This window comes from Triticum aestivum, chromosome 7B, assembly GCF_018294505.1.
Source record: "Triticum aestivum cultivar Chinese Spring chromosome 7B, IWGSC CS RefSeq v2.1, whole genome shotgun sequence".
Classification (NCBI taxonomy): Eukaryota; Viridiplantae; Streptophyta; class Magnoliopsida; order Poales; family Poaceae; genus Triticum; species Triticum aestivum.
This window is the reverse complement of record NC_057813.1, coordinates 743523934-743546206: the sequence shown is the minus strand read 5'-3', so window position 1 is coordinate 743546206 and position 22273 is coordinate 743523934. Positions and strand designations below refer to the sequence as shown.

The 22273-nt window shown below is 44.9% G+C and overlaps 1 protein-coding gene across 1 annotated transcript in view; it reads right to left on the bottom strand.

The window, feature by feature from the left end:
- Positions 1–12587: 12587 nt before the first annotated feature.
- Positions 12588–22273, bottom strand: part of LOC123158718 (aspartic proteinase Asp1-like) — a 65188-nt gene continuing 55502 nt past the window's right edge. Inside the window, exons 3-8 of the mRNA XM_044576606.1 lie at positions 14556–14791; positions 14002–14238; positions 13281–13419; positions 13017–13199; positions 12851–12920; positions 12588–12760 (exon numbers count right to left, since the gene is read on the bottom strand). Coding sequence (XP_044432541.1) covers positions 12588–12760; positions 12851–12920; positions 13017–13199; positions 13281–13419; positions 14002–14238; positions 14556–14791 — 1038 coding nt within the window. The remainder of the gene's footprint in view (positions 12761–12850; positions 12921–13016; positions 13200–13280; positions 13420–14001; positions 14239–14555; positions 14792–22273) is intronic.

Below are 22273 nucleotides of genomic sequence, written 5' to 3'. Positions count from 1 at the left end.
TGGAGAAATAATTGGACGGTGGCGGAGGGGTACACTCGGGAGAGGTTGGACAGGGCAGTAGCAACTTCAGGTTGGAGATGCATGTTCCCTATGCATAAAATCATAAATGGGGATCCACGGCATTCGGACCACCGACCCATTATTGCAGAATTGAACACTCAATCTCCCATTCAAGTGGATGGCGAAGGGCCCAAGTGCTTCCGGTTTGAAGCGAGGTGGCTGCAAGAGGAAGGCTGTGCGGAGGTAGTGGAAGCAGCATGGAATACGGTGTTTGATACGGAGGGTGGTACGGTGGGAGAGGCTCTAAAACGAGTGGGGGCGAATCTGTTGAAATGGAACAGGGAGGTGCTGGGAGAACTGAAGCGTAGGATCAAATCAGTGAAGAGGGAGCTGGAGAGATGCAAAAGAGGGATCCTAAATTAGCAACAGATCTCTAAGGAACATATGCTCCGGTACAGGCTTGGCCGCTTGGAAGATCAATATAACATGTACTGGCAGCAAAGAGCACATGTAAATTGGCTTAAGTTCGGTGATCGCAACTCGAAGTTTTTTCATGCCCATGCTTCAGAAAGGTTGAAGAAGGAGGATGGAAGTGTAGTGGAGAGGAAGGAAGAGTTAGGGCCTTTTATTACTGACTACTACAAAAGTTTGTTCATATCCTCTGTAGGGCACCTAAATGACGATATCTTCCGTCATGTTCCGGCGTCGGTCACCACTGATATGAATGAGATGCTGTCCAAACCGTTCGTCGGGGAGGAAATCAAGGTAGCTCTAGAGTCTATGGGGGACCTGAAAGCCCCGGGACCGGACGACATGCCGGCGCTCTTTTATAAGAAGTTCTGGTACAGGGTGGGTGGCAGGGTACAAAAGGAGGTTTTGGAGGTGTTGAACGGAGGAGTGATGCCACCGGGGTGGAATGAAACCACAATTGTGCTCATACCGAAAGTCAAGACCCCGGAGTCTCTCACACAATATCGCCCCATCAGCCTTTGCAATGTCCTGTTTAAGCTTATCTCGAAGGTTCTTGCCTACCGGGTGAAGGTGATCCTTCCGGACTTAATATCCCCATCCCAATCAGCTTTTGTCCCGGGGAGGCTAATCACGGATAATGTTCTCCTAGCTTATGAGATCACCCACCTGATGCATAAGAAGAAGGGGGGACGACAAGGACTGGTGGCAGTGAAGCTCGATATGAGTAAGGCGTATGACCGGGTGGAGTGGGCATTTTTGGAACGAATGATGCTAACTATGGGCTTTACTCCCACCTGGGTTGAGCTTGTGATGCAATGCGTGAGATCAGTGTCCTATCGTGTGAGAGTTAATGGCAAACTAATGGAAGCTTTCCTCCCGCAGCGAGGTCTCCGTCAAGGAGATCCTTTGTCGCCGTATCTGTTTATCATATGTGCCGAGGCGTTCTCGGTTTTGTTACAGCAAGCAGAACAGGATGGTGCGATTGAGGGAGTCAAGATCTGCCCCGGGGCCCCTAGCATCAACCACTTCTTTTTTGCGGATGACTCGCTCATTGTTATGAAAGCGACTGAGGCTAATGCTGCCCGACTGCAGGAGATTCTTGATCTGTACGAAGTACAGTCGGGGCAAAAGATCAATAGGGACAAGTCATCGGCTTTCTTCAGCAAGAACACTAACGCCCAAAATAAACGACGAGTTCTTCAGGTCTTGGGTCTAAAAAGAGAATCAAAGAATGAACGATACCTTGGCTTGCCTGTGCATCTCGGGGCTGCAAAGTCAAAAGAGTTTGAGTATATAAAGGAGATGATATGGAAAAGAATACAGGGCTGGTTGGAGAAACTTCTGTCAAAGGTGGGAAAGGAAACTCTCATTAAGGCTGTCGCCCAGGCCATCCCATCCTATGCCATGTCCTGTTTTGATTTAACTAAGAGTTTGTGTGAGGAGATTAGTGCCATGGTGTGCCGGTACTGGTGGAACCAGCAGGATGGGACGCACAAATGCCACTGGCTTGGATGGGAGAAACTCATGAAGACGAAGCAGCAGGGGGGCCTGGGGTTCAGGGATCTCCATATTTTCAACCAGGCAATGCTTGCGAAGCAAAGCTGGCGGCTGCTCCAACACCCGGAGTCTTTGTGCGCAGCTGTACTCAAGGCGAAATATTTCCCAAACTGCTCCATCCTAGAGGCTCAAGAGCAACCAGGCATGTCCTACACATGGCGTAGCATCTTAAAGGGGAGAGACCTTCTGAAACAAGGCTTGATTTGGCGCATAGGAGACGGATCGCAGGTGGATATTTGGCAGGACCCGTGGCTGCCGAGGGGTGTGACGAGGAGATCAACAACGCAGCAGGGGCAGGCGATCATCTCCAAAGTGAGCGAGCTGATGAACCCGGTGACAGAAGGGTGGGATGTTGATCTTGTGCACGAACTTTTCACTAAGGAGGGTGCCCAGATTATCCTATCCATCCCGGTGAAACCAGATATGGAGGACTTTCCTGCATGGCACTTTGATAAAAGGGGGCGTTTCTCTGTGAAATCTGCATATCACCTAGGGGTGAGCATAAAGGAAGCGGAGGGCCAACGGGATGCAGGAACTTCTTCCGGACAAGTGCACGTGATGATGAACTGGCAACATATCTGGAAACTTGATCTTCCTGGGAAGGTTCGAATGTTCCTGTGGCGACTAGCTCACAATAGTTTACCAACACGAATGAACATAAAGAGGAAGCACATACAGTTAGATACGCTCTGCCCGATGTGTTCCAGACTTGATGAAGACGGTGGCCACTTGTTTCTCAAATGCAAACTAGTGAAGGCTGTGTGGCGGGAGCAAAACCTGGAAGATGTTCGCTTGCAGCTTCTAGCCTGTCAGGATCCGCATGGCATGTTTGAACAGATCTTCACTCTGCCCCGTAACAAGATACTGCGTGTGGCAGTCCTGCTGTGGGACTGGTGGACCTCCAGAAACAAGGTGAATTCGGGCGAGGAGCGGAAGACACCCCAGGAGATGAGCGGATTCATTAGCAGACACCTCATGGATTTCGGTATGAGTACAGTGCACCGCTCGCCAGCACCAGCTCCTCTGGTGCAAAAATGGTGCCCTCCTCCATCTGCTATGGTTAAACTGAATTTTGACGCTGCATACAATGGGGAGACAGGCGCTGCAGCGTGGGGCTTTGTTGCTAGAAATGAATCTGGACAGTTCCTGGCTGCTGCTGCAGGCAAACTAGAATACGTCAGGAGCCCTCTTCAGGCGGAGGCAAACGCATGCCTGAAAGCAATCGAGGGCGTTTCGGAGCTTGGGGCATAGCGCATCATTCTTGAGTCCGACTGTCTTACTCTGGTGAATGCACTGAACGGGCGGGAGCACGACGCCTCTGAGCTGGGAGTTCTTTTCAGGGAAGCTAAAAGCTTGTGTATTGCATCCTTTCAGTCGCATGAGTTCATGCACTGCAACCGTATGTGTAATAAGGTGGCGCATTATCTAGCGCAGTTTGGTTTGGGGTCGGATGACCCTCTCTATGTATGGGTGTACGATGCCCCAGACTTTGTATTACCCCTGCTGGACGCCGATTTGGCGGGCCTGGTTTAAGTGAATCCAAGTGGTTCTGCTTCAAAAAAAAAAAAACACTCAAGGCTATGATACCGGAGGCTCTAGGAAAGTGGCTGAGAGACCATTCATCTTGGGGTGCGCTTACTACTTATAAGCCTTTTAGCAGTTATCCTTTCCACACTTGGCTATGTTAGACTGCATTTATATGTAGCCTCTATGTATGACTTGAATCTTGTATTGTACACAATGTGTACCTCTATACATATATGAGGTAGCCACATCCGTATTAGGGTGTCGTGTTGTTTTCCAAAAACTCTAAGTCTAATATGGTATCCGAGCCAAAAGTCCAAACTCATGAAGAGAGATGGGCAAGACGGGCAATATATTTCAACAGGCTACCCGTGTTTATCATTAGGAAGGATAAATGGTACACCAGAGGTGCACCCTTCCAGGTCTTCACAGTAGGTAAATGTCCACTCAATGCTCAAGCGAATTCACTCGCAAAAAGAAATGCTCAAGCGAATTGCTGTGCTCAACAAATCAAAGGAGAAACCAGAACGAATGGACAAAGTAAAAAATGGAGGCAAGGAACGAAGAGAGACCAAGTCTAAATGAGGGCCGAATAGCCAAGGCCAACTAATGCATGGATGAGAAAACCAGTGCGCCAATAACTATGAATACCCCCACCTTTAACTAATATATTCACGGACTCGTGGAGCTAGGCTTTTACACCGGAATATGCAAATGGTGCTCAGGCACCCTGGAGTCCATTTCCAGAAAGCCATTTCTTACAACGCAATTCTTAGAAAAACTTTTTAAACATGCATATACATGTATACTATGTATGTGCAAAACTTCATACTCCCTCCGATCAATATTAATTATCAGTGATTTAATACAATTTAGTATTAAATCAGTGACACTTAATATGAATTGGAGGAGTAACATTTTAGTTTCAGACTTGGCGACAGAAAAAATAAATATGTAATTTCAATTGGGCTTGTTGGGACGTAATTTTTTTTTCTACAGTTTACAAATTATTATTTTTTCAAAATAAAATTTCGTGGACCCGTAGTGAACACACAAGTTTCGATAAGTTTGCATTGGCTTTTACACCTCATACCGACCATAAGCATGGGAAACCTTGGTCATTTGTCTAAGCACCACCCCTATGTAAGGTCTACATCACATTCACTAGAATAAACTCAACGGGAGGACATGAGCGATCTTGAACCTCTTAATAGCTGTGTTCATGTTGTCTTGCAAATACTGGAACATCGGTACAATAATGTCAGTTAGTATTGTCGGTTTTTAAAATTCATGCCGCCTCCACTACCCAAGTAACCACCTCAAGCTGGATTATTGCAGGCGGCTTTGCACCGTGGTGACGTAACCACCTCCGAGAATAGTACTCATCAATGGTTCTGCTTTCTCGAGTGTCATTTTTGCTGAGCGTTTTTCCACAGAAACTCGACAAAGGCCATTTTTGCCGTGTGTCTAAGAAAAGCCGCTCAACAAAAAGCATAACATTCAATGTATAAACCTGTGGTAGATATTCGTTTTTGCGGCTTATCAATGAGAAATGTCAAACTAGCAATGAATATTAATTACTCTTTTGAACGACCGTACATACATGTATACAAGCGGTAGCTGTATGAACGAGTGCTCTTAGGGCATCTCCAAATCGGATAGTCAAATCTCTCTATATGTACTTTGTGCGATTCTTTGCATGGGAACATATGCACGGATCTACGCATCACCTGGGGCCTCCTAATTGATTCCCTTGTCCGCAGACGATGCGGGATAAAATTTGCATGTAGGCATTGGAGATGCCCTTATATCAAGTAACATGGCCAAGCGAGGAGGGCCAATTTCTATAGGGGGAAGTACACCGTAGCTTAGCTATAGCTTATCACGCTCGTCCGTACGCATATGGCATATTATTGTTATTTCCCACATCGGAATCTCGAGGAAAGCGACAACTTTTTGTCCATGGCAGTTGTGGATCGCTTAAGGGCTAAGGCATCCAACTTGTCATATAAATTATAGACGAATACTGTTATATACTAGTAGTACTTAACTTGCGGGATAGATCAACTTTCGGTACAATCATGTACGAATGACCTTAATCCATGCTGTGATCTCTTGATTGCTTTTTGTTTGTACTCGTGCTTGGATCGGAGATACTGCATAACCTGGTTTGTTAGGCCTCCAGACAAGACATTTGAGCAGTTACGTATTTCTTTTACTTTCTTAGTACTGTACCACAGACTGGGCATGTGGTGAGCAACATGGTGCCATGCGCTTGTCATATGAAAACTTAGTTTAGTACTACTCCCTTCGTTCCAAAATAAATGACCCAGTTTTATATTAATTTTATAAAGTTAGTACAAAGTTGGATCATCTATTTCGAAACGGAAGGATTATAACAGAAATAAAGTGTAGCTAACCTCTCTTTGCGACGGTACATGTGCGTTTGGATGCTAGATGGATCTACAACATTACTCTTTGGCCCACTCGATATTTTGATGAGAACCTGTTGGCCCTCCCCGACGGAATCATCTTTAGTCTGCCAACTGTGCTGGACATTATTCTTTTGATTTGATAGATGTATAAAATATCAGTTAGGAAACGGAAAAAATCTTATGGACAAGAAAATTTATTCTGAAACGAATATCAAATGCACCAGAGCAATTTTTGTCTTTTAATTGTCAATTAATCTTTAACCTTCAGAAACACAATAACAATGTGCGTGCGTGCGTGCGTGTGCGCGTCCGTGTGCTTGTGTGTTTTCCTGTAGTCAAAATGTGAGAATGCATGAAAATAAAGTTCAGATATGTAGCCGAATGATAGATTATATGAAATATTGCTTCGTTCTGTGGAACTAAATTGTAAATTGTGAGTCGACGGCATAATATGGTTTGAATATTTCTACTGTGGTCCTGTAATAATTGGGACCCACCATAATGCTGGCTACATGATTTCGATAAATCAATGTGATATGCTATGAAGATACTTGAAACAATGCGAGGCAGGTTCCACCACCATGATTGTAGTTTTTCAGCTCAACCCTTCATTTACCGGCTGATCATGCATGTAGAAACTTACAACATACATGTTGTGACACACGGTTAAAATAACTTTTTCTGCGAGAAAACTTTGGATCTATTCATCTTCAGTCATAACAGTACAACATACACTAGAAGTAATAAAAATTAAATCTAGATCCGTACACCACTTAGCGACTACAAGTACTGAAGCAGGCTGAAGGCCCGCCGACATCATTACCCCTCCCCCTTCGGAGCCGGCAAAACATGTTGCAGTAGACAATTGGGAAGTCGCCGTGCTATGGCCCCATAGTATTAGCACACTAGAATAGCAACCATCGCCGATGAAGAGTAGCGTAGATCGGAAGGATCCAATCTGAAGACACATGAACGAAGATAAACGATTAACAGATCCGAGCAAATCCACCAAAGACAGAACCAACACAGACACACCTCTGCATGCCTACGGACGATACTAGATGCACCATCGTGACATTATCCCATCTTCAGAGAGCCGTCGTTGTCTTGTCTTTCCTGAGCAGGACACAAAGCCTAACAAAATTCAAAGAGATATCTAAAAATGGAGTCCTCCTGCCAGCAAGGGCTGGGATCCACCGCGCCCCATAGCCCTAAGGTCACAGGAGACGAGGTGGACCAGCGGCAGCGCCGTCGGGAGGCAGGAGACTGTTAAAATAAGTTAAAATGAAAATAACATCGCTACAAACTCACGAACTTTACAAATATTTATCTAAGTGCTTAAGTGGTCCTTTCTTTTAGATGATGATTTGGCTAGAAGAATACAAAATACTGCTCGGCAAAGTGGACACACCAAAAGAACTCACAGGTTTTAAAAGTTTTTTTAGAAAAGGAGGAAGACCCCTGGCCTCTGCATCTGGGCGATGCATACAGTCATTTTATTAATTATTAACACAAGACCTTACAAAGTCATACAACAATAAGACTAAAGCCACCGTCTAAGCAACATCTGTCACTACTCCTATCAAATTGATGAAGGGGCGTTTGTAGTCTGGGCCTAATACGAAACATACTTTGCAGCCAAACCTAACATCTAACGTCTGAGGTCCCAACCAGGACGCCTGCTGAGTATGGGCACCCACCAGTCCGGTGTGCTCCTCAACCAGGACGCCTGCCGGGTATGAGGCCACCGCAGCCACATGCCACCAATCCATCTTGAGAGTTGCACTATTGCATATACCTTGCCCGGTCTAGCTGCCACCGACGCCACCACGACGCCAGACAGCGTCGACCTCCTGCGCGAGTCCATCATCACACATCAGACGCCTAATCTCCTGGGCGCCATGCAATCGAGATCCGACACCGTCAATGTGTATGATGAAGCACCGCTCCTCCTCTTGTCACCTCCAGCCATCACGTGCTCCAAAATGATGCCCCCATGAGGGAAAGCGATACTAAGAACGCCATCATCGTCCGATCCGCGAGACCCAGAGCTAGGGTTTCCCCCGGAGCATCCCGAGCCTGATGACGCCAGCTGCAACGACGATGCCTCGACAAGGAAACGACATCAAAGATGCCGCCATCCGCCATGACCGTAGTTGGCGCGATTTTCATCAGCAGTTGCGCCACCGGGCGTACGCCGCCGGCCTCGCTGGTCCCTTCAACGGTAGCATACTCCAAAATGATGCCTCGAAGAGGGACTACGAGGCAAAAGCACTACCATCGCTCGATCCCATGGAGATCTAGGGTTTCCCCCGGAGTTGCCTGAGTTGTCAAGGACCAGACAAGGATGGAATCCTGCGGATCCGTCCAGCTGCCGACGTGTCGCACTCACCATCGCGCCGACCGTGACGCCCTAGATCTTGAAGCCGCCTGCCATGGGGTATGGGATCGCCGGAGCGCCTCCAGCCCCCGCCGTGACGTCCGGCCGCACGCCACGCTCCAGCCCGAGGGCGCCGGCCTGCGCCAGCTCCTGACGAGCTTGAGGGCACCTAGTCCCCGCCGCCGCCGGCGACGGCAAGGCTTTGCCTGGCCGCGCCCTCGGGCGGCGGCGAGGGAGGAGGAGGACGATAGGGGGAGTCGGGGGTGACGGGATCTGGGGGCCTCCCAGCCGCCGCACGGGGGCGACTCGGGAGGAGGAAGTATACCAATAAAACGTTGATGTATGTATTTTTCTCTTAACTAGACATTTCATTATCCCTTTTCTTCTTTTCATTTTAACTTCTTGAGATAAGTTTGACTAATATATTGTGTTGGGAGGAAATAAATAATACTCTTTAGGGGTCCCACATTGTCCACAGATCTTGTCAACAACGTGCAAGGTGGTCAAAAAAAAAAGGATAACTCATTCAACAATGCTCAAGGCTTGTCATGAAAAGTCCTAGGTGATTGTCATGGTCAACTAATCAAAGGAGAGAGCCGAAAAAAGGACAAAGTAAATAATGGAGGCAAGAAACAAATGACTATAATGTGGGGGTGGAGCGACTTGTACACTATGTCTCTGGGGTATTTGAGAGCTGATTTTGATGGGGTGTCCAAGATCGAATATAATTTAGGTCTAGAACTACGTCATCTTCCTGGTTGCTTGGATGTTTAAGTATAAGTTGTCCCCTCCGGTTTGTATGTGTGGATATTGTGATGGGCCGCAGGTCATATGGACGCCATTCTTCCCAAGTCTCTTGATGTCAACCGACTTGGTCTTCCCTTTTCATGGCTTCTCATCCCTTTTTCAAGGGGTCTGAGTGATCCCACATTTGAGCGTTCCCTTTTTGACAGTGGATTGTTCAAAATACCACTTTCGAGATTTCCAGAAGACCGCTCCGGACCTGTACGCAACTAGATGTGTGCGTTATACGGATACATCCATTTTGAAGCACTTATTCTTATTATAATTACTCATTATTATCCATGTTTTCTAGATGATCATATCATAGTTATGAATTTTTTGTCTAAATCTTAATGTTCCGATGTGGAAATTACCGTAAAGGTGCAGAAAAGCACAAAAATGAGTCCTAATGGAGAAAATATTTCTCAGAAAAATACCAACAAAGAGAAAGTCGGGTATCCGTGAGAAGATAACCATGGAGCAAAAAATGGGCCAATGAGGCCCCCTATGGAGAACAATGCTTTCTCTAATCTAAGAAGGTGTTTGACGCCCAAGTGCAGAGGTTTGTTGTAGGCAAGAATTTCCCTCAAGGGGACGACCTGAAGGTTTATGCAACTGGTAGAAGTCTTGCAAAACAACCAAAGATCAGTACCTATGCACAAACAAATACATAATTTGACTAGACCTCCAACAAAACTAGTAAGATGGTCACTCTTACCAGCCTGGCTAGTTATACGGATAATTGCAACTTGTTTTTGGACTTATTGATTGCAATGAAAGAAAATAAAGTCTAGATTGTAAATGAAATAAAAAGAATACATTGATCAAGGTTGAAAGAAATATGGATGAATGGACTGGGATTCACACTTCTGCTAGCGACATCACTCCAATAGAACAACATGGCATGGTGAAAAGTTATAGTTGCGTATTGATTTGATTCTTGTCTTTATGAGTAGGATTATGCATGGGATAATTGCATATAGGCATTGATACCTCTCCAGAGTATCTAACTTTTTTGGTTGTTTCATGCCATTATCTTACTACTTTCACATATTTTTGGCAACAATTTATATTATTTCTATTTGTACTAACCTATTAACCTAGTGCCAAAGGCCAATACCTGATTTCTATCTTTTGGGGTCTTTAGGTGAAAAATGCACTTAGCCGGAACGACCTGCAAATTTTTTGGATTTTTTTTGTAATATATCTGAATTTTTAGCGCAAGAACAAACATAAGATGGTGCCTACGGGCTCCACAAGGTACGGGCACGCTCCCTAGGGCGCACCAGGGCGCCTTGTGCCCACTAAGTCAGTTGGAGCTCTCCTTGGGGCGCAAGAGAGCTAATATCAGGAAACAAAGTTGTTAAAATATCAGCCCGATAGGAGTTATGGATCTTCGAATATTTATTAAACGCTGCTCGGCCAGGAAAACAGTCCCGAAAATAGAGAAGAAAACCTAGAGAGAGATATCCAATAACGGAGAGTCTCCCACCCCTCGAGGTGCGTGGTGGCCAAGGACCAGATGGGAAACCCTTCTTTCATCTAAGGGGAAGGCCAAGCAACAAGAAGAAGGAGGGGGGCTCTCTCCCCATTTCTTCCAGTAGCGATGGAACGCCGCCGGGGAATCATCGTGATGTCGATCTACATCAGCAACTTCGCCGTGGTTAACAAGAACTTTCTCCGCCTCTATGGAGCATTGTATCCTCTCTCACCCCGCTGCAATCTCTACATGGAAATGGTGTTTTATGCTATATATTATTATCCAATGATGTGTTACAACTATATGATGTTTGAGTACATTCCTTTTGTCATTTGGTTTGATTGGTGATCATGATTGGTTTCAGTTCCATATTTTATTTTGGTGCTTTCCTTTTGCCATTGTGCTGGAATATCATCTTGAGCTTGTGTTCCCTTGAAAGAAGTGGGGTCACAATTCTCTTGTTAAGGAACAAACTACGTCTTGGGGTATTCCACTCAACTCCATTGGCATTGAACTTTTGTTCAAAACCAACACCTTGATTCTTCCGGTGTGTTCCTTGCTTGCGTACAATTTCCTCAAATTATTTACTTCCAGCAAGGCTCTTGTAAACACCTTTCTCTATAATTCCCTTTAATAAGCTATTTTCTTGCTAAAGTGTGACTTGGCTAAGAGAATCATTAGTGGAATCTAGAGAACTACTACAAGCAACAATATTGCATTTAACATGGTTATTGTTACTACTAGCGGAAGAATCCTTCTTGTTCGTATTGCTAGGTTTTACTTGTGGCATATAAGTAGACAAGAGTAAACACTTGGCAATATAAGAAGAACTCTTCTTTCGAAGATCATCATTGATAGCTTTTAGGAACCCATGCTCTTACTCTAAATTTAGCTTCTCGAAGCGTAGCTTCTCATGAGTCCTTAGGAGCTCTCTATGATCCTCTAGAGTTGTTTCATGAGCTAACTTAAGAGTGTTTAGTTATTGAGTTAGATGCTCAATCTCCTCCTTATCATTGTCATTCATTTCATCTTGATTAGCATGAATACTAGCAATTTCATCATAGTTTTCATCACTAGTGTTGTCAACAAGTAAATCATCATCACCTAGCAAATCATCTTCATCACTATTGAAATCAACATACTCCGGGTGTGATACCTTGGGGCCTTTAGCCATGAAGCATCTTCCAATTCCTTCATTTGGTGAGTCAAATATGTTATAGGAGTTGGATGATACAAGTGCAAGACCGACAACACCTTCATCTTGAATATATTCGGAGTCGGGAGTGATAGCTTCTCTCGGAGTCGTTGTCGGAGTCGGAACCAAATAGCCATTCACAAATGTGAAAATGTAAATGCACAGTCGGACGGAAGGATAGAGCGAGCATAGGTTTTTTAGGTGAAGAAAACATTCCGACTTAAACTTGAGGAATTGGGGAGGAACTGAGGAGTAACTCCTCAAATATTGAGGAGTTAAAGTTTCAAAGGTAGGGCCTAGTCATGGTTAAGTCCTAATAAAAAAATTATGGAGTTAAAGGTTTTTAGGTGAAAGACCAGAACCTAGGACACTGAACACAAGATTTGACACAGATATACTGGAAAAACTACTTGTCAAAAAGTTGCCTTGGACACTGAAACGAATGTAAAGCATAGATATATCACCCAACTAAGATAAAGAAAAGTAAAGAACAATTCAAGCCAAAGATGTAAAATACAGATTCCATCTTATTACGAACAGGAGCAGCATACTGGTTAATATATTCCTTTCCGCCAATGTGATATGGCATGGTCATCCTTCTCCACTTACATCGTCCAGTTTACCCAGCCATGTTACTGTAATTTTTATCCGCCTATTGCCTATTCTGTGGATTGCAATAGCTTGAACTCTCTTCAGTTCCGAGAGTGTCAATATCTTAGGGTTTTCAAGCCAATAGTAGCTTCCTCCAGTTGGCCAGTTCCATCAATAATGATATATCCAGCTTTTTAACGGATGGGATAAAAGTTGGATTATAAGCAAATACCATGTAAATGAAGATATAATATACTTAGTGCCCCTACTGCATGATCCACGGATCCATCCAAGTTTCCCTTTCTCATTGTCATAAATTACCAACTGATCCTGCATTGTGATATCTACAAATAGAAGATCAAATCGAACTATCACAAAAAGATGCAAGGTATGATCATTTCATAGACCGGGTTGTGTGAGTCTAGACTTTGTACCTCCAATTATGTTGAAATTAAGTTTGGCCACCGACCCGTCAAGAATGCCCAAGCACACATTTCCATTTTTCTGGCACAAACAATTGACGATATCTTTAGCCTTTGTTTTTCCAATAAAAAGTTTGTGGCACACTACTAGTATTCGGTTGGGTTATCAAATACTTACGGTAACAATGAGGTAGTTTTCAGGAGCGATCTCCATGGCTGTATTCTTCGAAAACATCAGGAAGAGTGATTTGAACTCCTTCTTGATGTCAGACACAGATTTAAACACTTTCTGCCCTTTCCAGCAAAGAGGTAGACTGGGGTCAGACACCTTCGTAAGTGACTTGCTGAGACCAGCTTGGATCTGCAACATTAGCATCTCATTAATGCATTGTTTCCTTCTTCGGATTCCTGGCAACAAGAATGTAGTGTGTTTCAGACCTACCGCAGAAACAGTCGCTTGGTATGGCTGGGCAGCAAAGTACGTATAGGTGCTACCTCTATCAAATACCACCTCCGTTGGCTTCACTCCTAGTGGGTGTTTATCGAAGTAAAGTGTTCCTGAGCCAGGTGAGTAGTAATTCCTGAAAGTACAAGTGCTCTATTACATATGGAATCATGAGAATCACCTAAATCAAAAACACCTACAATTCAGTTTAGCCCTAAACAGATTGTGTTATTACTTTATAACAAAAAAGAGCATGTTTAGTATTCCTAGCTTCTTTTATTTGTATAAGCCACTGCTATAACAAATAGCATCATCTACAACTTCCCTCGTTAAGGATGATCTAAAGGCCACGGGCTGGTTAATAGACAGCAAACAAGAATGAGAGTACCAAATGTTTGTTTGCCAAAAAGCAGCATCAACGATTTGTCATATAAAACGGATGTGAAAAACTTGCCCTCTCATGATTGCGAACGGCAAAAAGGTAACTTCAAATTTAAGTTATTCTCCTTGGTCACGGTAATTATTTGGGAAGTGTGTTTGATGGATGCAATGTCGCTACTCACCGGTGATCAAGAACTAAACTATATACAAAACAAGACCAATTGTTATTAGAGCTAAAACAAACAAAATTTAAACATCTTAACCTGTATTAAACTTTAAATGAAAGTATTGTTCCCTCCATGAATAACAAACAAACATCATGGATAACAGTGCGTACCCAGATGTGCTACGAGCCATCGGCACCCACGTTGCGCGTGAGGTAGACACGATATCATCCCCAAAGTAGAGGAACCCTCCTCCGTTCGTACTGAGGCAATGGGCAAGTACATTCTTGGTGATGCCTTGCTGCTTGAGCTGCGAGACCAAGCTAACTGATCCCCTCCCAAGCCCAAGCAAGCCATCTGTCGCTGCCTGCACTGCCCCATTCTTTCCCACCTGCTGGTCATAGCCACAGCTACACAAAATATAGAAGCAGATATAAAGAACTAAATCCAGCCACCAGTAATGACGCAATGCTTCACAAAGTGCAGTTTTTTTTTGTAAAATTCGCAGTGGAGTTACTGAAAGGTCAACAAGAACAAATTCAGTCCCACTAATGGGGCAATGCTCCCCAAAGTGGATGTTGTGAAAGGGCATGAGTTGCAAAAAAGAATGAGTTACTAAAAGGACATAAAAAACAGCAGTCAGTGGTAGTACTGAGGCAATGCTTCACAAAGTGGCATAACTAAATTCAGTCACCAATAATGAGGAAATGTTTCAGAGTGACAATACCCAAAGGTGAGGCTGCGACTAACACGGGATGAATTCCGTAGGGTTAGGCCGAAGCTGTCGGTAACGAGCACACCGCGAGAAGACGAGCTGTCCGTGTACTTGATTTTGTAGTCGCATTGGTGTGGTGAGGGGCACTGCTTGTTGTTAGGAATCTGTGAGCTGAGCAGTGTAGTACAGAGTGAGTCTGCACAGGGCACAATCTTGCTCTTTGTTGGCTTGTACAATGGGTGCGGCACCTGCAATAACCATCAGATCAGACCAAGAGTACGCATTTGACACCAAATCTACTACAACAATAATAATGCATCAGGAAAGTTTTATACTTCACACACAAAAACCCAGCTTTAAAAAAAGGGCTAATTATCGTTTTGCCCTCAATGGTGTCCATGTGCTCAGTTTTGCCCTCAGATGCAAATTGTCCTCAGTTTTGCCCCTAGTCCGTGCACAGCAACTACGACGAGGCCAAACGGCCATATTTGAGTCCATTCCGTCCGCCGGCGTTAGTAGTTGTGGGTCCGGAGCTTACACGTGGGACCGCGTGGACGTGGATCCGGAGCTGACATGTAGGCCCCTGCAACTAAATCCCCAAATCATTCTAGCTCACACCCATCCGCCCGGCCGGCTGTCGTGCGCCGCCGCCGCCGCCACCTGCGCCGCGGCCAGCACCTGCCCCGCCACCAGCTGCACGCCCTGCTCCGCCGCTACCTCCCTGCGCCTACGCTCCACGGCTCATTGTGACGCCCACCACCTTCCTGCGATGCCACGGGTGGGGCGCCCGCCACCTGCTCGACCCGCGGCGCGGCCTCCTTCCGTGCGCCCGGCCGGAGCGCTCAAAGGTGGGGGGCTGCTGGAGCTATTTGAACTAGGAGGAAGAACCCTAGGGCGAAATGGAGAGCAGCGGCGACCCCGGAGTATTTGGCGAGGCAGGCATCGGGCCGGAGATCCGCCGCGTCCACGACTGGGTTCCCGAGGGGTAAGTCTCGCCTCTTGTTTAGATTGAGCTTAGTTGTGCATTTGAACACTCGATTCGAGTAGGTTTGCCCAATTAGTGTGCTGATTGCGTCTCTGTTTTTCGCCGGTTAGGATGGAGTTGCGGTTTGCTTTCATGGTGCACATTAAAAGGGACCGGTACATGTTCGATGCAAAGGATAAGAAGAAATACCAAGGAGGTTTTGATTATCGGTTGCCAATGGCTAGTAATTGGAGTTTCAGACAATTTGGGGAGGTAATTTGTAGCCAATATCCTTGGGGTTTGCTTGATGAAGTGGTTTACAAATACTATGATGGGGGAAAGAATTGGGTGACAGTTAGTAATGATGAAGAGCTAGCTACCATGTTTGTTAGGCATAAAGAGAAAGATAATTTCCATGTGAGGCTGCAAGTTGATGTGCTTGAGCAGGCATTTGGACCTAGGATGGCGGGTGCAACATCTCGGGGAGAATCAAGTCGTCGTAATGGCATCTCTAGCCAGAACAGTTCAGTTGGTGCACGGCGACGTGATGGCTCGACAAGTGTGGGCAACAGCAGTAGGGTCCCCCTTGAAGTGGAGCCTGATGGCTACAATTCTGGGGTTGATGAAGAGAAGTTATATTCTGATGTTATTCAGAATTTACGACGGGCACCTAGGGCTGAAAACCAAGATGAGGCTCACAATGCAGTCCGTGTGGATGATGACGCGATGGGTGAGGACGAAGACCTTGCAGCTGTTCAATGGGACCCTTTGAACCCTCAAATGGAAGAAGGTACAATTTTTGCATCCATGAATGAGTGTAGAAATGCACTTGTGACATACTGCATCAAGGTAGAACGTACTTTCAAAGTTGACAAGAGCGATCAAGTACGTTACAGAGTGCACTGTCCGACTGAGGGTTGTCCATGGAGGCTGCTTGCAGCTAAAATGCGGAATAGCACTAATGTTCAGGTCAAAGTGAATCCTTTTAAGCACACATGTCAGGAATCAACCCTTAGGAAGGATACAATCAGTAGAGCCAAGTCAAGATGGGTGGCAGAAGAAGTAAAAAAGTGGGTGAAAGAAAACCAGCAAGTGGGTCCAAAGGAATTGCAGAAGAACATCAAAGATAAGTTCAAGATAGATTTACCATACATGAGGTTGTTCAATGGTAAACAACATGCTATGGATTCTATTTATGGTAACTGGCAGGAAAGTTTTCAATTGTTGTATTCATTCAAAGGTGAAGTGGAGAGGACAAGCCCAGGTAGTATTGTAGATATTGATCACCACACCGTGGAGTACACATTCAGGGGAGTGACAAAGACCAAGGAATGTTTTAGAAGGGTTTTTGTCTGCTTTGAGGCTTGTCGCCGGGGTTTTTTGGCAGGCTGCAGGCCTTATTTGGCTATTGATGCCACTTTTCTCACAGGAAGATTTAAAGGACAGTTAGTAGCAGCTTGTGCAGTTGATGCACATAGTTTTGTATTTCCAGTTGCCTATGGTGTGCTAGAGACAGAGTCTGAGGAGAGTTGGACTTGGTTTTTGCATAATCTCCGCCGGGCTATTGCACATCCCAATGGGTTGGTCATTCATACAGATGCCTGCAAAGGTTTAGAAGTGGCCGTGAACAATGTGTTCCCTGGAGTAGAGCATAGGGAATGCATGCGTCACCTTGCTGCAAATTTCATGAAGAAATTCAAAGGAAAGGTGTATACCGACAATTTATGGCCAGCATCTTTGACATGCAGTGTGAAGAAGCACAACTACCACTTGAGGCAGTTATACATGAATCCCAAAGTGAAAGAATACTTGGAAACACACCACTCCAAGTTATGGGCTAGAAGCCAATTCAGTGAAGTGAGCAAAGTTGACTATGTGCACAATAATCTAGCAGAGTCTTTCAACTCAACGATCCGAAAACTAAAGGGTCATTATGTGGTGGATTTGCTTGACAGAATAAGGATAGAATACATGCAGAAATTTCATTATCGTGCAGGAATAGCCGAGGCAAAATTCATGGGCCACATTATCATCCCTGCCGTGATGAATGAACTGAAGCAGAAGACAACAGGCTTGGAAATGAACATGACGCTTTGCTCGGGTACCACAGCAGAGATATCATATTTGGATAAAGAGAAGAGGGAATGGAGATATCCAGTGGATTTAGAAGCTAGAACTTGCAGTTGTAGGCAATGGCAGATAACTGGGTTGCCATCACTTCTCTCCCAGGTCCAGCAGGGAACATACAGCAGTATGTGCATGATTACTACTCTGTTGCAAGGTTCAAAGCCACATATGCTTATGCCTTGCCTGCTATGGAGGGAAAACAACAATGGGACATGGTGGACCCTGGATTCAAGCTTTGCGCTCCAGTTCTGAAGAGAGCAGCAGGTAGACCAAGGAAGAGTCGAATAAGACCTCGCAGCGAAGGAGCTGGACTTGGAGCGAGGAAGCGTAAGTGCACAAGATGTGGTGGGTCTGGTCATTTCGGTAAGTATTGTGATAACACAGTAGATCCAGCATTCGGAGAGAGTTTCGATGAAGGCTTCGATGAAAATGTTGGTCAGCAGCCGGTTGCCTCAACAGATGATGAAAATGATGGTCAACAGCCGGTTGCCTCAACAGATGATGAAAATGATGGTCAACAGCCGGATGATTTTGACGATGATCCAAAATATCCTCCAAATAATGATTCAAGTGAGGCTCCAAATGGTAATCCAAGTGAGGCTCTAAATGGTGATCATGGTGATCCAAGTGAGGCTCCAAATGATGATCCAAGTGAGGCTCCAAATGGTGACCAACCTTCTGTTGTTGTGAGTTCTGCTAGGTATGTAAATCTTGCAAGGGTCAAATACTACTGTACATCTATCACTTGACACGATCTCATTACCGTTTATGTTTGGACCCTTTATGTTTTGCACAGCTCTATGGTAGGTTTGAAGAAGACGCGCAAGGTACCGACAACCAAGAGAAGAAGAGAAGAAACAATGAGCACAAGGTGCACGAGGAGCAAAGTGATGACAAGAAGCTCAAGGAACAGACAGAAGCCCCAACGCTATCTATGAACAATTATGAAACATTATGAATAAGGAATGATGTTGTATTATGAAACATTTATCACTTGACATGTTGTATTTCTGTTGGATGATGTTGGACCTATGTTAGAAGTATGTTTGACATGATGTTTAAATATCTGTTGGATGATGTTTGAATGAGCACATGGTTTTTCCTTTTTTTTGATTTTTTTGAATTTTATTTTGCTCATTTAAATTCTGGTCAAACCTAACTTTGACCAAGATTTAAGCAAGTCTAAAACATCAAAATGAAAAACTAAGCCTGGATACTTCTTAGTCAATCCAAAATGAAGTTGTGGTGAGGTTTTTGAAATTTTCATGAAAAATGTGCTAAAAAGAGGGGTCCAAAGGTAGGGTAAACGGCCTCATTTCTAAGCAAGGTTTTTTTCGACCTTATCTAAATCAGTCAAATAACTTTCCTACACATATATTCTATATGTACAGACTATGTGCGCTGGTTTTTCCATTTTTTGATTTTTTTAAATTTGTTTTGCTCATTTGAATTCTGGTCAAACTTAACTTTGACCAAGATTTAAACAAGTGTAAAACATCAAAATGAAAAACTAAGCCTGGATCCTTCTTAGTCACTCCAAAATGAAGCTGTGGTGAGTTTTTTGAAATTTTCATGTTCATTTCCCCAAAACACTTCTCTTCACTTCATACAAGAGAGTTTGAGATACTCGAGATATCATACAATACACATGAACTTATCATTTAAATGTATGTAAAGCTTGTTTATCAACTTAAATCGTTAGTATATGACATAAGAAGACTATGTGCGCAGGTTTTTCATTTTTCTGATTTTTATTTAATTTATTATGCTCATTTGAAATCTGGTCAAACATAGCTTTGACTGCTCCAAACCCCTCCCAAACCCCGCTAACCCTAGCGCTGAATAAGGACCGTTCATCTAACCCTAGCGGTGATCAAGGGCCGTCGATCTAACCCTTCTAGAAGGAATCTGCGGGGAGGAGGGGGGCGATCCGCGAGATGCAATCTGATTGGCTGGGAGATTGTTTTTTTAACAAATATCAGGCGCGCTGGATGGACCGTTGGGCCGTCTCGTTGTCTGGGCCTGAGACTGCAGTAAATAGCCCATCTCAGCCTTTCCAGGCCTTGCATGCATGGAGGCGGCTACGTGGGTTTGCGCATGCGCGGGAGGCGGCGACGTGCATGCATGCGAGTGAGGCGAGCGAGGCGCGCTAGGCGAGCTAGGCTAGCGAGGCGAGCTAGGTGGTTCAGGGCAGTGGTTCAGGGCAGTGGTTCACATGCACTGCCCGGTCAAAGATGCATCGTTTTCGTGCAAAAATTTAAGTGTGCAAAACGTAACGGATACACACACGCGTCCGGATTCACACACGCACCCTTCTCATCCTTTCTCTCTTCCTCTCCCACCCACAGGCCTATAAATGGGGTGCCTCTCTTCCTCTCCCACCCACAAGCCAGATCCGATCCTCTCCAACTTCAAACACCCAAGCGACCGAGCCCTCCCCAAGCGAGACCAAGTGAAGAAGATGCAGTTCAACGGGCCGACCTTCAGCCGTCCGCCTGTGGTGCCGGAGCTGCGCTACCCACCGGGCGTGCTCGTGGAGAGGGAGCTCCGTGTGTGGGCTATTTCAAGGTGGAGGGGTTCCGTCGAACTCACCCGCGCCTTCCTCAGAGCCGGCTATGCCCACCTCCCACGGGGCTCGCCGAGGATGTTCACCCTCAACGAGGTTCGTGACCGCGGCGGCATCCTCCTACTGCTCACGGTCACCTTCACCAACCCATTTGACGCGCGCGAGCTCCTCGGCCAAGTCTTTTGGTGCGGCTGCGAGGCCATCTTCTTCACCGTCTACAACATCTACACCAACTACGAGCGCATCTTCCCCGCTCCAGGCCAGATGAACTCCCTTCCCTACGACGAGGAGGAGGAGGTGTGAAGATGAAGACGGTGTTGAAGGGGCGCGCGCGGCCAAGGTGGAAGAAGGAGGTCAAGATGAAGATGTTCAAGCCCGGAGTCAAGCTCGTCATGTTTGGTTTTTTATTTTGTTGCTTTTCTATGTCGTGTCGTGTCGTGTCATGTTTCATCATGTGTCCGTGAACTGTCCGTGAACTTATCTAAGTTATTGTAATGGTACGGTGTGTTCCATCTTATTATGTGTGTTAAAAAATGTCCGTGCCCAAACTTATCATTTCTTCCCTAAACAAGTCATGAAGTTCGAGAACTTGTGGTTTTCGGAGGGGGTGAGAAGCCCTCTATTTCATTCAAACAAAAAGTCATGAACTAACATGCAAATTTATTCCCTTTAAATCCTAAACCAAGTGCCACTCTAACCCTAAACCAAGTGCCACTCTGACCAAAATCATGTGGTAGTGCAACATACATTTTCAACCTTCCAACCCTCCAAAATTTAAGTGCAAAACAAAGGAAAACCACTCTCACGCGTGTGCAACATTCACGGTCTCACTATTTTTTTTAAAAAAAAATCACAGTCTCACTATGTATACCTTCTTTCCCTACCCATGTCAAAGTCTTGCCATCTGTCCTAGCGGTTACCAGCGTAGCCCTAAACACCACAAACCCACGCGGTCTTGGGTTCGAGTCCCCAGGCGCACCAATTTTTTGTGCATTTTCCACCCTTCATTTTTTAGACATATTATGTTTTTCTCAATGTAATGCCCTTAAAAAATGTTCATTTATTTTGACACCTGGCGTAAACCTCTACCAGAGCTGAGGCACATTTTTCATGACATTTTGGTCTTTCATTTAAATCACGGTGTATTTAAATTGGATTAATTAACAGCTCCAAATTTTTTTAACATTAATTGTTTGGCTCCGGAATAATTCAATTAGCTTCCACAAAAAGTTTCAGCATTATGATTTACTGCCTAAATTAAATCAGAATAGAAAACAGAAAAATACGCAAGAAAACCCCTGAATGGGCCTAATTGGATGCAGTTGGCCCATTAGTCTAGCCTGCACTTGGATCTACGCTCTGAATTTGGCCCAAGAGCAACCTTTTTTTGGACAGAAAGGCAGAGCAGAGAGCTGCATTTCATTGATCAAAAGTTTCTGAATTCCTAATTTCTTCTCTTTTTTTCCAACATATTTAAATGTTGGTCACTTCTTCTCTTTTTGTTTCAACATTTAAACAACTTTAACCAACATTTAAACTAGGTGAATTTCTCAAACAATTTCAAGATTACAAATTCCTTCATTATTCATGTCTTTCCATACATTTTCAACATTACAACCAGTGCGATTACCATACCTACAAATGCCCAAAAGTATTTGCAAATGGGTATTGGTAGTGCTTGATCTTCAAGCTTCCTAACCTTCTTCTTCAACATCCTAAGCTCAATAGCTAGCTCTCTGTCAGTGCGTGCTTCGCCATCCATCTCTTCTTCCGGAGCTCGTGGTGTGGCCACTGCCGTTCGTGGCAACATGCGCAACCATTCTTCATGCTCTTCTTGCAGTTCATTCATCAGAGTCTTGGCCAGAGCATCGACCCAAAGAAAGAAGCATGTCACCTGCATGAACACTAAACAGATCAACCCATTGCTCAAACATCCCGACGACGAAAATGGTGCAATTGCCCCGATTCTTACCCCATTCTCGCTGCACACGTAGAACGGACGATTCTGGTTCCTCGGTGTCTGAGAAACCCTTCGATCAACGCCCGCCCGGCACCGCGGACAGACGAAGACAG